Below are 18,231 nucleotides of genomic sequence, written 5' to 3'. Positions count from 1 at the left end.
TAGAAGGCCTATGTGAAAAATTACAATGATGGATGCCCGTGGGTATGTCAGTCCGCTATGTCATAGCACTGAGTATATTCTTCGTGTTGGTTGGTGTGTGAGTGACCAGTGTGCATGGTGGCATGTGTGTTCTTGTCTGTTGGCTATGTCGTCATGGCATCTCTAACGATGTGAATACTTGTGGCTGTTGTTCTAGTTGAGCTGATCCATGTCGCAGGCGTCGGCTTGACCCGGGCGTACTAGTGGGCATACTCTCCGTATATGCATGTTTTTGAAGCAGGGTACTTTGTCATCTGGTAAATAAGCAAACTCCTCTTGTGGGGGGTGCCTGGGCCAGGATCCCTTAGGCCATGGTCTGGATGATATCGGGGGGAGGGTGTTATCCCATTCTCCCACTTCATGGTGCAGGGGTGAACGTGATGGCATAGGTGTTGAGAAGGAGAGACTCCTTGAAGAGGTGGGTCTTTAGTTATTTTCTGAATTGTAGGAGCATGGGCACAAGTCTGATGCTGACGGTGATGAGGTTGCATAGTATTGGGCATCGGCAGAGAAGGCTTCTTATCTGGTCCTTTCCTTTTTGCTGCAGCGGATTTCAAATCTGCACGTGTCCTGGCTTCTGATGGTGCATTGTCTGTCAGAGTTGATGAGTTTCTCTGAAACGTAGCTGGGTGACTTGAGGGCAATTGCCTTATATATGATGCAGCAAGACCAGTGTTTGAATGGTGGATCTAAAGCTGTAGACGGAGGAAGGGCTTGACTTTCCTTAGGAGGGAGATCTGATACCAAGCTGTCTGAGTTTTCTTAGCTATGCGTGTCTTGAAGGAAAAGTGTTTTTTCGATGTGAAACCCGAGGGACTTGGCACAGGAGGTGAGCTCGGGTGTGAAGCCATCAGGGTTCATGGTTGATAGCCAGGTCTGTATGTCTGGGTGTTCGTTGTTGTTGGTAAGGATTAGTAATTCGGTCTTGGAGGGATTGATCTTCAAGTAGGAACTGGACATCCAAGACTGGATCAGCGAGAGGCAGGTTTTGAGCGTGTGGATGTCCTTGATGGAGTCGATCTTGAGGTATAGCAGTGGTTTGCGTGTCGTTGGCGTATATACAGGTGGATTGTGGGGTGGAGGTTCCTCTTTTCCAGTCGTGCAAGTAAGGGGAGGAGCCTCTTTCCCTAGGGAGCGTAGTACAAGTGTGGTATCTTTACTGTAAGACCTGTCTGGGAGGTGGGATCATCTCATTGATTAAGACTGTGATGAGGAAGAGTAGGACTCAGGGTAATGAAGATTACCAGTAAGTAATCCGGGCATTAACCACTTCCCTCTGCTGCAATGCCTGCATATGTGGAAAACTTAAGGCTGCTGCCAGTGCGCCTTTGTAGTAGTCGAAATGTTTGTTGTTCGGCATTCCTTCCAAACTGAAATCTGTAGTGTTTCTGCTCATCCACCCTGTTTACCAATCTCATTATGACACGTATGGTGGAGAAGACTGACAAAGTGAACACTTCCGGAATGTGGGTGAATACCTTCAAAACCTTAATGGTCAAATGATTAAGAGTGATTCAGATGTCAGTAGAGAAGCGCAGAGGAAGGAAACACTAGGACCCGATTCTCAACGAGGCACAATGAGCATGGTAAATAGCACGCTTCAGTGTGCCTTTTCCTGACGCCGAGGCACCACGCTTCTTCTGAAGTGGGCCTAGGAGTCTGCAATCCACCTGTTTTCATTGATAACGGATTGTAAGTCTCGGCAGCATTTTCGTCAAATAGCGAGTTTAATCAAAATTAAAGAAAATGCTGCAGAGAATACCTCAGTGTCACCCGGGGGACTGAGGGTGTAAGATAACGCACTTAAATTGAACATGTCAAAAGATTATGGCAAAGTGGAAGCTGACAGACTGGCACATTGACCTGGCATGTTTGAGAGCACTGTGGCATATTGAAGCAGCAGCACTTTCAGGACAGCATCATAATATTGAGAGCCCTCTGGAATAGTTGTGCAACATCCTAGTATTATTGACTGCACCCAAGAGAATTTGATGTACCAGAAATGCATTTACTGTGCATTCCTGTCTATTCTCGTAACACTCGTCCACACCACCAAACCAACACCACCACCAAAGAGGTACTGTGTATGTGTTCCACCTTTCGGCTGACGCTAAAGTGGAGGAGTGCCACATGAATAGCATGGTAAAGCACTGATACCGAAAGTGACGGTTGCTAGGTTTGTTTACAGGCCATCCTAGCAACCGGTGCCCATATTCTGAAAGTGGTGCATTCATTCCGACTTCGGAACAATGCGCAACTTTCAGAATAGGTGTTAAGTACCGAAAAAAGTTGCAAACCATTTCTATAGCGTTTTCGGTACTTAACACTGTGTTGAGAATCGGACCCTCAGACGCCTTCACTGCAGTACTGATCCCTGTGTTTATGTACTTTTAAGGACACAGATTGTGTTAGAATTGTCCCAGAGACAGCATTACCGAGTCATGTATGACCAAAGACTACACAAGACATTGCGAGTCGGAGCAGATTCAATTACATGACAGGGTGTATTTAAAATAAGGGCACTAGTGCTGGAGCAGATTCAAGTAAGTCAATGTGGTTTCTCTAAAAAGCCCGCCGAGTTGGGGCTGTGTTAGACGCAAGTCAGGCTCTACCTTTGAAATGCGGGTTGGCTGGAGTACATTGAGTCATTTGAGGTTAGTAGGGCCTGGGGAGTAGTTTTAAGCGGAATTCTGCAGGAAGACTGACTGTGCCTCACCAGTCTTTCGGGAAACCAGCCTTTAGCGAATTCAGTTTATTGTCAAGCTGGTTAGCTGACAACACCCACGCACTTGCACATTACACCTGTCTGATCGAGTGACTGGGCGGAGAGTGTTGTGCAACCGGTTGCAAAACGAGAACATTCAGGTGTAGCCTTTTTTGCTTTCAAGGAAGCGTGCAGGCGTATTGTGGTCCAACCCAGATATCCTGGAATGTTTGAAACACCGAGTCCCTGTGAGTTTCTCCGGCACCTATAAAGAGACAGGAGTAACACAGGGCCATGAGAAGCAGAAGCAGCCTGTGTTTGAAGAGATCCAGGTAAGACACCTTGCCCCCCACCCCACAAACTCGCATTAAGCCAGGGACTAAGTACGAAGATTTATTAGCTCAGTACTAGGCTAATCGGGTTTCCCAAACCATGGGTCAGCAGTGGACTAACACAGAAAAAGGACTACAATTGGCTTTGCGCATGACATAAAAAGACATAATGACAGCACAGAGGTAGGTAACAACATGGGTCAGGTAGGAGATGAATAGAGGAGAATTAGCCGTGGGCAGGATGAAGGGTTGTTGCAATACACATGCATAGCAGGATGGTTCATTCCACCGATCAGATGCTCGTCCAGTCCTGTTTTTTTACATTTCGGCACTTGTAGTCCTTGATTTAGAATGGGAAAGCACAATCACAAGTGGGAGTGTACCGTATAGCAGATTTAAATATTCGTCTGAATACCGAATAGGTGGACAAATATTCGGCTGCAGCCAAATATGGAGCCCAATAGTTGCCTTTTCAATAAATAAAGTTACGTAGACAAGAAAAACACTTTGTAAATTAAAAGCACACTCTTAATTCTGCATTTCTTTTCTTTGTCTATGGAAAATGTTTGTGTGAACTATGAAAGGAATACGTTAATAGAAAATAAACTGTTTAATAACAGCACAGTTTGTATTTTTGTGCATTCAAAGGTGTCGCTTGTTGGGCAAGGTCTGTGCACATCTCTGTGAGGGTTAAGTTGGTTTGGTTGGGTACGTATCCTTCTACGGTGAAAACCATCAGGACCCCTGCACAAACATCTAAGTTCAGGAACTGCCCCGGGAAATCTGGCACACCTTCTTGTTAATTTGCAAAATAAAGAGACAGTTCTCATCTGTGGCAGCTGCATATGTCCCAAATATGAGCAAAATTAATGGGCCAAGAGGGTTTGGGGAAGGGGTTCTATTTCACCATCAAGAAATGTTAAAATAAGTAATGTATTCAAATGCTGAAATGTATACCACCATTTTGAGAAGAAATTGGATCGAAAAAATTATTATTTTTTTTATTTAATTATTTATTTACAAGATTTACACAAAGATAAAAAAAATCAATTAATACAATTAAAACAAAGCAATTAAGTACATGCAAAATATAATATACAAAAAACCATCAAAGAACTAATACAAACTCAGAAAATCATCCCAAATCTTTTCATGTAATCTCAACTTCCCTTGTCGCTTATAAATAACCCTCTCCATGGTTGCAAGCTCAGACATCCCCTCAATCCAGTCCTTCACAATAGGAGCAATCCGTGTCTTCCAGCCCCTCAGAACCAGTTTCTTTCCCAAACTAGCACCAGGGAGCAGAAACGTCTTCCGTGAAATAGAGAGATCCTTTAGCAACTCACCTCCCCCCAAAATCATCGTCATGAAATCCAACTCAACATCCAAATTCAAAACATGCAAACAGACACAACAAACATCATGCCAAAATCCCCGCACACGCACACATTCCCAAAGCAGATGTTCCAAACTACCCAAGGCATTCCCACAACACCAGCAATCATCTGAATCAATCATCCCTCTCTTGAACATACGTTCTGGATACCAAAACACTCTATTGAGGATCTTTACCTGTCTCGACCTTTCCTCCAAACTAATAGCACAAAGCTTAACATTCGCACACATTTCGAACCACATATCTGGCGAAATCTCACACCCCAATCTCCTCCCCCACTCATCCCTCAATCGTGAATTCTACTCATAAGCAGACACAATACTATTGTAATTGTAATTGTCGCTTGTTGGACAAGGTCTATGCGCATCTCTGTGAGGGTTAAGCTGGTTTGGTTGGGTACGTATCCTTTTACGGTGAAAACCATCAGAACCCCTAGACAAACATCTAAGTTCTAGATCTGCCCCGGGAAATCTGGCACTCCTGGTCTTGTTCATTTGCAAAATAAAGGGACTGTTCTCATCTGTGGCCACTGCATATGTCCCAAATATGAGCAAAATGAATGGCCCAGGAGGGTTTTGGGAAGGGGTTATATTTCACCGTCAAGAAATATTAAAATAAGTAATGTGTCATAACACTATTTTAAGAAGAAATTGGATGGAAAAATTCATAGGCTCTACAGTCTGCTCTGCTAGGAAATATATGAAATATTATAATAGTTCTGATGCGAGGTCTTTTACAATATAAGAATAGCATTTGTACAAAGCAAATCAAGCATGCAGGTGTGAACAATTGTGCACTCTAAAGACACACAGGATCCACAATAGGGATGGATGAACAGGTTTGTGGAAAACATGTGCCACCAGAGGTTTCAATGGTGTGAGGTTCAACCAAGCATGTGCCTTGCAAAGGAGGGCAGTCTGCCCACCCCCGCCCCTGATCATGCTCTAATATATGCTGAATGCTCTCCGTGGGCCTGCCACAGGGCAGTGGGCATGTTTTTTCCCACTTGAAATAGAGCCAATGTATTCCATGTATAATTTACAGCAAGACCATGATAGAAATACATACAATATCTGTTCTCTTTTTTGCACAAAGGAGCTGCCTCACGCTGTATTATTTTTCCTATTTCTCCACCATAAAAATATATTTTTTGTTTTTTATCACAATGCAGCAGGGCTATTATATTTATGTGAGGTGTTGCGCAGAGGAAGCGGGGGGGGGCGGTGGGTTTGGTTATGCGTGTTCATGGAGGTCCACTAATCCCCTGATGGGCCCACCTAGATTGACAGGTCACTGATTTCTTTAGGGGGTGGTGCACAATCGATGCATGTATATTTATGTTGGGCAGCAAAATAAGGGCCACGGCACACCCATCTCCCTAGAGCACCTCCATCACCTGTTTGCCTTTTTGCCCTGGGCACCCCAGCCAGACTGCCAGCAACTTCCATGTAAGAGACGACTATTTGGTTGCACTGCCAGTGCTGTATTTGTGATTGTCTTGACACTGTCTTGTATCTACCTGAAATATAGTGTAACCGCGGTTTAAACTCTTGCAGCGCTTTGATATTTGCCACTGTGCTTAAATTTAGCTGCGCTTTGAATCTTCAGCTCCTTTTCAAACTTAGCTGCAAGTTGAATTCAGCTAAATATTAGTATATATACTGTGTTGAATCAGCTGCATTTGGAATTTTTTTTACCTTGGATTGGTCTCTACACATCCACAGCCACCAGAGATTGGCCTTCTATCTAATCAAGACTCTTTATTTTTGTAACTGATTGAGAACCATAGGAAAGCAATCTCGTATGCATCAGGAATGCAATAAACTCCCAAAACCTTAGGACAACAGGTTGGAGTCCAGTGGATGATGAATTTCTTTCTTTTATGAATTAGACATGAAATGGGCAAAATGTTGTTTCTTCCATTTATCATGTATACAGAATAAAACTACTATCTTGTATTTGTCACTACTGCACATTGGTAGTTAACATTGTTCATAAGTACAATTTGGATTTATGTTCTTAGGCAATGCCTCTTGCCAATTTATTTCACTTTATTTACGGTTATGTGAAGTTGTAAGTATGATTTTTTTTTCTGTTTTAAAAACCGGTTTCAAGACGTTTTCTGATTAAATAATGACCATTAAGTCAAATAGTGGCCCATCCGAGTTGTTGTTTTCCTTGTTGATGCTTTGCACTTCAACTAGGTTAGCCATGGGTAATGATTTTGAATATCCAGAGCTATGTTAGAGTTCAACATTTGTCTGTCTTTAGAGGTTAATCTGTTGAGAACCTTTTTTCAGTTTATGCAATCACACTCAAACTAGATGTGTGCTAGTAAATATATTTAGGAAGGCCAGGCCTCTTTTGTTCAGCATTTTGAATGTTGCCACTGTGTTAAACTTTGCTGCATTCTGAGTCTAGCCACTGTGTTGGATTTAGCTGCACTTTGAATTGAACCCATTTTATATCTAGCTACATTTTGAATGTTGCCATTGTGTTGAATTCAGCTACATATTGAGTATAGCAACTGTGTGGAATTAACTGCATTTTGAGCATAGCCACTGTGTTGTCTTCAGCTGCATTTTGAATTCTGCCACTATGAGAGAGTTAGCTGCATTTTGAATTGTGCCACTGTGTTGAATTCAGCTAAATGTTTGAGTATAGCCACTGTGTTGAATTTAGCTGAACTTTTTTTGCCACTGTGTTGAATTCAGCTGGATTCAGAGTATAGCCACTGTGTTGAATTTAGCTGCATTTTGAATTTTGCCACAGCGTTAAACTTAGCTGCATTTTGAGTATAGCCACTATGTTGAATTTAGCTGCATTTTGACTAACTGTAGCAGAACCTGAAGTTTTTCCACTGTGTTAAATCTAGCTATAGCCAGGGGCTTGATTCCAGCTGTGCATCGAACACTGCCTCCTTCTATAAGCTAGCTCCCTTTTGAATGCATTGATAGTGCGTCAGGCCACATTAACCAATCTAGCTACCAGAGCAGATGCAGCAGACCATCCATTATGGTAAGCAACTACAAGATCAGAGGGGCACTATGGCACTCCAGAAACACAGCCAACTGCTCTGCCCACCCCTTCCATCCCCGCACCCTCCACACGTCCAGCCCTTGGAGGGTGTACCCCGCCAGACACCTCCCTTGGCACCACCTTCACAGACATCCCCTAACCTCCCCTCTCTGCCCTCTCCAACCTAATGCGTCCTCCCTCCCCTACTCCAAACCCCTCTCAGTCTTCGTATCCCTAAGCACTACTCTGGTGTTGTTACGCTCACCTGGTATCCACGGGGACGCCACCCAGCTGTGAGGACTCTGGTGCCCTTCTCAGCTGCTCCGAGGTATAATCGGCTGAGAAGTTCTGCCTGGAAAACAGGTGGGCAATGTTCAAGACTGGGCAACTGGGGTAAGAGCCTCCCAACACCCCGTATGCCCGCAGCCCCTCCCCGGACCTTTCCTCACCTTGTTATAGGTTTTGGCGTGCTCTCCGTCCTGCCTTCTTGGCAGGGGCGCGTTGTCCTTTGTGGGGGAGTGCGATCTAGTTACTTCACTGATGCAAGCCCTTTAGAGTCTTTCAGGTAGGTCTTATTACTGTTATACTGTATGCCTTTCTTGGATTTAAATAATGTCTTTCTCTCTCCTTCGATGCGCGGACGTTCGCTCTGGAACGTTGGCTGAATTGGGACTTGCCGACAGGTGATGGTGTCTTGAGAGCGCCTTGATGCGGTAAGTAGGCGCTATGCGCAACGCTATGATGCCTTGCTTTTGCTAACCTGTTGTCTTTTGTTCATAGGTTGCGGTGCTCACCTGGAGCAAGAAGTCCCAAGGCGATGCTAGTCGATGGGCGACTCGTGAGGTAAGCTGCCGACACAATTGCAAAATGTCTAATGTCCTTTTCTCTCCTTTTGCAGATTCGACGATCCGGGCGGCTCGGTGTACCTTGGATGATGGTTGCAGGAGCGGAGGGCAGCTTGCGGTGGAATCACAGGTAAGCTGCTGCTTTTCACAATGTCCTTTTGTTTTTCAGATGCTGTTCTTCCGAGGTTCGCAGATGCAGCTGAACATGATGAGTGTCACGTTGCTGGATTGAAAAGTAACGCGAAGCATGTGCTGGAGTCAGGGCATGGCTTATATAGCGTGCAGGCATCCCAGGTGTCTCTGGGCCTGTCACACCCAAAATGCTAGACTGCATAGTTCAGTTCAGGAACTGAGCCATGTGGAAGCATCCATGTTGTTGCGCAATGCCCCTATGTGTCCAGATTACTGCTTAAGCACATGAGCCTGGCGCCAAAGGCACCAGGACTGACTCCAAGAGAGTCTTGGGGCAAATGTCAAGGCCCTTGAGGGCCTGATGGGGGTACTAGAAATAGCCCACCTGGCCTGGCAATTCAGGCCTAGGGCAGGGGTCGTGACAGCACTCCCCCCTAAGGCCCCTCTCAAGATGTTCCTTCTGTCCGGCCCAGGCTTAGTTGGGAAATTTCTATGGTATTTTTTGGTCAGACGCGATGCATGAATGTTTCCACAGGGTTCCCAGGACCTATCTTGGGGTCCAAATCCTTTCCAATCAACTAGATAGTACAGCTTGCCCCTTGAGTGCTTGGAATCCAAGATGCCTCTGACTTCGAATTCTGGTTCTCTGTCAATAAGTATGGGTTTTGGTGGTGTCCCAATCCGTGTACCAAGCTGCATTTGTTTTAATAGGGACACATGAAGCACCGGGTGAATCTGTAGGTTAGGTGGTAAATCTAGTTTGACGGCTGCTGGATTGATAATTGCCTTGATGGTGTAAGGTCCTAAGTACCTGGGTTGAAAAGTGCGGGATCCCTTAATGGGTATAAATTTGGCAGCCAGCCAAACCTTGTCTCCTACCTGATAGTCTGGGGCCTTTTTCCGGTGTTGGTCGGCAAATTGCTTTTGCTTTTCTTTGGCGAAAATAAGATGTTCTTTGGCCTTTTGAAAGCCTGGGTGATATTGGTTTGAAGAGTTTTTACTGCTGGCATTTCCAAATCTGTTGGGACATCTAGTTCTGAGGTACGTGGGTGTTTACCATAAAGGGTATAAAAGGGTGTTTGTCCGGTACTGGAATGCAAGGAGTTGTTATATGCGTACTCGGCTATCCATAACAAATCTTTCCAGTCTCTTAGTTCATGGTGTAAAATGCACCGTAGGTATTGTTCGAGGGTCTGGTTGGTCCTATTGGTTTGGCCGTCTTTTTGGGGGTGATGGCTAGTGGGTAGCCTGACGTCAATTTGTGCCATTGCACAACATTTTTTCCAGAAGTTGGAGATGAACTGGCTCCCTCGATTGGAGATCAGGACTGATGGGAAGCCATGTAGTTTTACAATACCATTCAGGAACACTTTGGCTAGAGTGGGTGTGTCAGGGAGGCCTTTGAGCAGAAAAAAAGTGCGCCATCTTTGAGAATAAGTCCACAACTACCAGGATGGTGTTAAACCCATGACTGGGAGGTAAGTCAGTGATGAGGTCGAGGGAAAGAGTGTGCCAGGGAGTGGGAGGGATGTCTAAAGGTTGTAGAAGACCGGATGGTTTTTGTTTTTGCGACTTGTTTTGCGCACAGACTCCGCAGGACTGAACATATTGGATGACATCTTTACGCCAGGCTGGCCACCAGAAGTTCTGTTTTAACTTGGCTAGAGTCTTGGTGATTCCTGGGTGCCCTTCGATCAGGGAATCATGATAGGTAGCAACAATTTGTTGTTGTAAATCTTTGGTGGGTACATACAATCGATCCCTAAACAAGGATAAGTGATCTTTAACGAAATATTGTTCTCCTCGCGCTTGCCATGCGAGGTACGCATCTGGGTCCATGGTTCGCTGAATCTTATCTCTCAGTTCAACTTGGGTTAGGGCTGTAGTCAGGCCCAAGAGCTTGTCTTCCGATATGATGGGGACTGGATCTGGGGGCGTATATACCAAGTCATCAGTGCCTGTACAAGAGAGTGCGTCAGCTTTTCCATTCTTGACCCCTGGTCGAAAAGTGATGACATAGTCATATTAGGCGAAGAAAATGGATTACTGCAATTGGCGTGAAGACTGGGCTTTAGTTGTCTTAAGGTATTGCAGGTTTCGGTGGTCTGTGATAACTGTAATGGTATGTCTGACCCCCAGAAGGTAGTGCCGCAAGCCTTAAAGGCGGATTTGATCGCCAAGAGTTCTTTGTCTGTGATGGCATAATTCACCCCCGGGGGAGAAAATTTCTTTGACCAAAAGGCCACTGGATGTAGCTGGCCTGTAACTGGATCTCTTTGCAAGAGGACAGCTCCCATTGCTATGCTGGAAGAGTCTGTTTCCACAATATAAGGAAGATCGGGGCAAGGGTGTCGCAGGAGTGGCGTGGAGGTGAACCTTTTCTTGAGTTCTTGAAAAGCCTTCTCTGCTTCTTCGGTCCAGGCACATTTCTTGTTATTTTTTCTTAGCAATACGGTGATCGGGTGTACGACCTGTGAGAAGTCTGGTATGAACCGGCGATAGAAGTTCGCAAAGCCCAGCATGCTCTGTACCCCTTTTACTGATGTTGGTGATGGCCATTTCAAAATGGCGTCCACTTTATGCAGGTCCATTCTGATGCCTCCTGGAGTGAGAATAAAACCCAGAAACTCAACTTCGGTGACGTGAAAAAAGCACTTCAGCTTTGCATATAAACGATGTTCACGGAGCTTGGAGAGGACTGAACGGACGTGCTTGATATGATCCTGTTTTGAAGTTGAGTACACTAAAATATCATCCATGTACACTAGGGCGCAGACATCAATTAACTCTCTCAGAACGTCATTCATAAAATACTGAAACGCTGCAGGAGCGTTGCATAACCCAAAGGGCATGACTTGATATTCGGACAAACTATACTTGGTGCGGAAAGCAGTTTTCCATTCGTCCCCGCTTCTGACCCGCACCAGGTGGTATGCTCCTCGAAGGTCCAGTTTGGTATAAATTTGGGCATCTTTGACCTGGTCCAGCATTTCTGGGATGAGCGGCAAGGGGTAACGGTTCTTTACAGTGATCTGGTTTAATGCGCGGTAGTCAATACAGGTTCTTAAATGCCCTTCTTTTTTCGGTACGAAGAACAAAGGACTAGCTGCAGGGGACTTGGATGGGCGAATGAATCCATTTGCGGGGTACTGGTCTAAATAAGCCTTCAGATGAAGGTTTTTCGGGTTCCATGAGAGCATAGATTCTGCCGCAAGGAACTTGAGCCCCGGGAACAAGGTCGATCTGGCAGTCATAGGGTCTGTGCAGTGGCAGCGTGTTTGCTTGGTCCTTCTGGAATACATCCTGGAAATCGTGGTATTCCTCAGGCAAGGTACTAGTCACTCCCAAAGTTGCCACTTCAGGAGTCGTAGAAATACTGAAAGCAGGTTTCTGTTCTTGGTAATAACAGACTGGAGAGCAGTCGCTAGGAAAGGTTGATTTTCTTGCCCGCCAGTCAATCAAAGGGTTGTGAGCAACTAACCATGGCATTCCTAGTATGAGCCGGAATTGAGGTGCATTGATGAGATCGAACAAAATAAGTTCCCGATGTCCGTCCTGACACAGCAAGTTTATCTCGGCTGTGCGCTGAGTTACGGGTCCGGAGGCGATTTCCGTCCCATCCACCGTGGTTACCTTGTCTGTAGTCGGCTTGGAACACAGGGGAAGCCCCATCTCTGAAGCCAGGTCCTGATCTATATAATTTCCAACTGCTCCGCTGTCGATGTATGCTTCAATGGCATGCATTCTTGAGGACCGTTGGCTATTAATTAAGATCACCGAAATTGCAAAGTGTGAGGTTGGTGGCTCCTTTCCCTCACTCGACAAACTGACCTCTACGTTCGCCGAGCTGGGTAGTTTCCCGACTGACACTCCTTCTCTTCATCTTTTTCCGTGGCTCCAACGATCTTCCTCGGAGGTTTCACTGGGCAGTCCTTCAGGAAATGTCCTGACTTCCCGCAGTCCAGACATAGTTGTTGTTGTCTTCTTTTATTTCGCTCTTGTTTTGTTAGCGGGGGTCATACCCCTCTAATTTGCATGTGCTCCACAGTATTTTCTTGCACTCGACATACATTGTCTCTAGGTCGAACGTACACTGGCCGAGGGTCCGCTTTAGAACGGTCTGCTTTTCGGTCTTGCAACCGGTGGTCCAGTTGCACAGCCAAGTCTATGAATTCAGAACAATCTCTGGGAGGATCAACCACTTGACCTAGGACGCCTTTTAATTCGCCTCGTAAGCCCCAATGAAACAACGTGGTTCTTTTGTTTTCAGGCCACCTAGCTTCAGCAACCAATCGATTGAAAGTACTGATGTACGTTAACAAATCATGATTCCCCTGTCGGAGGGAAAGGAGTTCATTGTCCACAGCTTGTTCTCGGGTATGGCGAGCAAAGAATTTTTCCATTTCCATCTGAAAGTCCCCAAAGTTATATAATAAAGGGTCATCATGGGACACCAATGGTACCGACCAATCTGCGGAGCTGCCACTTAGATACGATAAAACAAAGGCTACCCGGGCTTGGTCATTTGTGAATGCTCCCGTCCTGCAAAGAAAATGAAGGCGACACTGATTCATGAAAGCAGCGTATTTTCGTGGATCACCAGCAAACCTCTCCCGTGGGGCCAATGGAACTGTACCTGGTAACACAACTTGTACCAGAGTAGAGACTGTGGATTACATGCTAGGATTTTGCATCAGTGGATTGTTCCCAGGTAGAGGCGTCTGACCCGCTTGTGACTGCAAGACTTGCCTGCTGATATCTTCGGTACGCTCTTTAGTCACCAATAAGTCTCTCCGGAGAGCGTTAGTCTCCTGTCTGGCAGAGTGAACCTCGGCACGAAGTTCTCCCAACAATTGGGCCAATTGGTCTAATTCTGATGTTTCCATGGCACCCAGGTGGATTGATTTGGCAGGCTTTGCGTTGTTACGCTCACCTGGTTTCCACAGGGACGCCACCCAGCTGTGGGGACTCTGTTGCCCTTCTCAGCCGCTCCCAGGTATAATCGGCGGAGAAGTTCTGCCTGGAAAACAGGTGGGCATTGTTCAAGACTGGGCAACTGGGGTAAGAGCCTCCCAAAACCCCGTATGCCCGCAGCCCCTCCCCGGACCTTTCCTCAGCTTGTTATAGGTTTTGGCTTGCTCTCCGTCCTGCCTTCTTGGCAGGGGAGCGTTGACCTTTGTGGGAGAGTGCGATCTAGTTACTTCACTGATGCAAGCCATTTAGAGTCTTTCAGTTAGGTCTTATTACTGTTATACTGTATGCCTTCCTTATATTTAAATAATGTCTTTCTCTCTCCTTAGATGCGCGGAAGTTCGCTCTGGAACGTTGGCTGAATTGGGACTCGCCGACAGGTGATGGTGTCTTGAGAGCGCCTTGATGCGGTAAGTAGGCGCTATGCGCAGCGCTATGATGCCTTGCCTTTGCTAACCTGTTGTCTTTTGTTCATAGGTTGCGGTGCTCACCTGGAGCAAGAAGTCCCAAGGCGATGCTAGTCGATGGGCGACTTGTGAGGTAAGCTGCCGGCACAATTGCAAAATGTCTAATGTCCTTTTCTCTCCTTTTGCAGATTCGATGATCCGGGCGGCTCGGTGTACCTTGGATGATGGTTGCAGGAGCGGAGGGCAGCTTGTGGTGGAATCACAGTTAAGCTGCTGCTTTTCACGATGTCCCTTTGTTTTTCAGATGCTGTTCTTCCGAGGTTCGCAGATGCAGCTGAACACGATGAGCGTCACGTTGCTGGATTGCAAAGTAACGCGAAGCATGTACTGGAGTCTGGGCGTGGCTTACATAGCCTGCAGGCATCCCAGGTGTCTCTGGGCCTGCCACACCCAAAATGCTAGACTGCAGAGTTCAGTTCAGGAACTGAGCCATGTGGAAGCATCCATGTTGTTGTGCAATGCCCTTATGGGCCCAGATTACTGCTTAAGCACATGAGCCTGGCGCCAAAGGCAACAGGACTGACTCCAAGAGAGTCTGGGGGCAAATGTCAAGGCCCTTGAGGGCCTGATGGGGGTACTAGAAGTAGCCCACCTGGCATGGCAATCCAGGCTTAGGGCAGGGGACGTGACAGGTTCCCTCACCAATACCCCTTCCTTGGCCGCCCAGCCGACCCTCATACACATGCCACAGGCACCCAAGTACCCCCTTAAACACAGAATCTGCAACACCTGTGCCCTGGCCCATTTTAATGGTGCTGCTTGTTCTTTTTACAAAAGATGTAGCAGACCCCGGCCAATGCATTTCGGATGTGTGCTCCATCATCAGGGCAGTTTATGTCCAGTCTCTCTAGCAACAATAGTTACAAACATTTCTTACAGGAGATGATGGAGCACATGCCCGAAATGCATTGGCTGCGGTCTCTCTACGTCTTCTGTAAAAAGGTAAATCGACTATTTGAAGAAAATTGTTGTACTCGTTATGTAAATTGGTATATACATGTCAATTTAGCAGTAGTGTTCACTATGACCTGGCATCCCCAGATCTGATGATTCTTTCATCAGATGATTTTTTCTGATTTTTTCTGATTTGTCATACCTTTAATTATACATATTAATTCATATGTAACCTTTGGGTGGTGTAAAATTTTAAGAACTCAGTATTGATATCTTGAGATGAGGTAGCCAGTGTACCATCAGTCTTTTCTATTGCTGGGATGTTGGGGGCTCCAAACTCGCGGTGTATCAGCCTGGCAAGCATGCGACCTGGTCGCTCACCCTCCCCTTATCGTCTAGCCGCGTGAGGGTTATCTAGGAATTTTACTTCTTGCTCCGCAAGTCTGCGGAATTCCTCGAGCTCTGAGCCCAATGAAGCCAGTGTGTCGGGGGAGTGGCCCTGGGCATATTGGGACTGCAGGTTAGCGAGGGATGATTCACACTCTGCAATTTCCCTCTGAATGTTTTTCAGGATGCCACACCCTTTAGCAATAGCAATGCCCCTGGTAAAGGCCTTGAATGATTCCCAGAGGGTAGCACGCGAGGGTACCAAATCTGTATTGAGTTCAAAGAACTCCTCAATGGAGAATTCGAGTTCTGAGGTGAAAGTATGGTCAAGTAGAGCATGGGGCTCATTTTCCACTGTCTCGTTTTTTCGAGGTTGGGTCTCCAATTCAACGATACAACCACCGGGGAGTGATCCGAAAGTGTCCTGGGTAGGATGGCCAAGGGATCACATGTATCTTCTACTGACTGGGATTCAATGTGTCTTATTCTTTGCTGGAATCACATGGATCTCCTCAGGGGTGGGATTGCATATGTCAACTCCTGACTGGGATCGGTTGTATCTATTCCTGGCTGGGATTATGTTTATCTCCTCCTGGCTGGGATCACATGCATATTGTGCTGCCTGGGAATGGATGTGTCAACTCCTGGCTGGGATCGAATGAACCTATTATTGGCTGGGATCACATGTATCTCCTCCTGGCTGGAATTGCATATGTCAACTCCTGGCTGGGATCAGATGTATCTATTTCTGGCTGGGATCATGTTTATATCCTCCCAGCTGGGATCACATGCAGCTTCTGCTGGCTGGGATCAAATGTGTCAACTCCTGGCTGGGATCTGATGTATCCTTTCCTGGCTGGGATCATGTTTATATCCTCCTGGCTGGATCAAATGTATCTCCTCCTGGGTGGGAGTGCACGTGTCACCTCCTGGCTGGGATCAGGTGTATCTATTGCTGGCTGGGATCATGTTTATCTCCTACTGGCTGGGGTCACATGTATCTTCTACTGACTGGGATTGAATGTGTCTTATTCTTTGCTGGGATCACATGTATCTCCTCAGGGGTGGGATCGCATATGTCAACTCCTGACTGGGATCGGGTGTATCTATTCCTGGATGGCTGGGATCTATTCCTGGCTGGCTGGGATCTATACCTGGCTGGCTGGGATCACATGCATATTGTGCTGCCTTTGAATGGATGTGTCAACTCCTGGCTGGGATCGAATGAACCTATTATTGGCTGGGATCACATGTATCTCCTCCTGGCTGGAATTGCATATGTCAACTCCTGGCTGGCATCGGGTGTATATATTCCTGGCTGGGATCATGTTTCTCTCCTCCTGACTGGGATCACATGCAGCTTCTGCTGGCTGGGATCAAATGTGTCAACTCCTGGCTGGCATCTGGTGTATCTATTCCTGGCTGGGATCATGTTTCTCTCCTCCTTGCTGGGATCACATGCATCTTCTGCTGGATGGGATCAGATGTGTCAACTCCTGGATGGGATCAAATGAACCTATTCTTGGCTGGGATCACATGTATCGCCTATTAGTTGCGATGGATGTATCTATTCCTGGCTGCAATCACATGTATCTACCCCTTGATCGGATCAAATGTATCTGCTACTAGTTGGGTTCGGATGCACCTTTTCCTGGCTGCGATCACATGTATCTTCTCCTGGCTGGGATCGGATGCATCTATTCCTGGCTGGGATCATGTTTATATCCTCATGGCTGGGATCACATGTATCTCCTCCTGGCTGGGATCACATGTGTCACCTCCTGGCTGGGATCTGATGTATCCTTTCCTGGCTGGGATCATGTTTATATCCTCCTGGCTGAATCAAAATGGCTGGGAGTGCATGTGTCGTATCCCGGCTGGGATCAGGTGTATCTATTGCTGGCTGGGATCGCATTGGTCAACTCCTGGCTGGCATCGAGTGTATTTATTCCTGGCTGGGATCATGTTTATCTCCTCATTGCTGGGATCACGTGCATCTTCTGCTGGATGGGATCAGATGTGTCAATTCCTGTCTGGGATCAAATTAACCTATACTTGGCTGGGATCACATGTATTACCTATTGACTGTGATGGATGTATCTATTCCTGGCTGGGATCACATGTATCTACCCCTTGATAGGATCACATGTATCTGCTACTGGTTGGGATCAGGTGCACCTTTTCCTGGCTGCAATCACATGTATCTTCTCCTGGCTGGGATCATGTTTATATCCTCATGCCTGGGATCACATGTATCTCCTCCTGGCTGGGATCGCATGTGTCACCTCCTGGCTGGGATCGGGTGTATGTATTGCTGGCTTGGATCATGTTTATCTTCTACCAGCTGGGATCACATGTATCTTCCACTGACTGGGAATGAATGTGTCTTATTCCTGGCTGGGATCACATGTATCTCCTCCTGTCTGGGAGCGCATATGTCAACTCCTGGCTGGGACGGATATATCTATTCCTGGCTTGGCTCATGATTATCTTCTCCTGGCTGAGATCACATGCATCTTCTGCTGGATGGGATCGGATGTGTCAACTCCTGGCTGGGATCGAATGAACCTATACTTGGCTGGGATCAAATGAATTGCCTATTGGCTGGGATGGATGTATCTATTCCTGGCTGGGATCACATGAATCTACCCCTTGATGGGATCACAAGTATCTGCTACTGGTTGGGATTAGAGGCACATTTTCCTGGCTGGGATCTACTCCTGGCTCAGTAGTGAGCAGTTCCTTGCATGCTACGACTTGCGGTTATCATTTTTCCTCAATTTCAAGTAAGGACATGCAAAATGACATTGACCAAAACACGGCAATAAATGTGCTCCTTGTAACCTTGAGTCTGTTGGCAAGTCTGCTTAATTGCACGTGGTCCAACAGCATTTTAAAAGTACCATTTAAAATATTTCCTTTGTTTTCAGTCTTTTGTTGTCTCCAAGGGTGTGTCACACTCATGACTGCAGCTAGGGAGACAGGCCACCAGTGATATTTGAGCACCACCAACTGAAATCTTAGCTATTTGTTACTGTCATGAACA

General features: G+C 46.4%; 1 protein-coding gene across 1 annotated transcript in view; it reads left to right on the top strand.

The window, feature by feature from the left end:
* Positions 1 to 18,231, top strand: part of LOC138492985 (uncharacterized) — a 174,504-nt gene that overhangs the window by 67,416 nt on the left and 88,857 nt on the right. Inside the window, exon 2 of the mRNA XM_069620253.1 lies at positions 2,928 to 3,075. Within this exon, the coding sequence (XP_069476354.1) occupies positions 2,928 to 3,075 (148 nt within the window). The remainder of the gene's footprint in view (positions 1 to 2,927; positions 3,076 to 18,231) is intronic.

Source organism: Ambystoma mexicanum, chromosome 10, assembly GCF_040938575.1.
Source record: "Ambystoma mexicanum isolate Mex_15411 chromosome 10, UKY_AmexF1_1, whole genome shotgun sequence".
NCBI lineage: Eukaryota > Metazoa > Chordata > Amphibia > Caudata > Ambystomatidae > Ambystoma > Ambystoma mexicanum.
The sequence above is the reverse complement of the archived record's forward strand: the minus strand, read 5'-3'. Positions and strand labels throughout refer to the sequence as shown.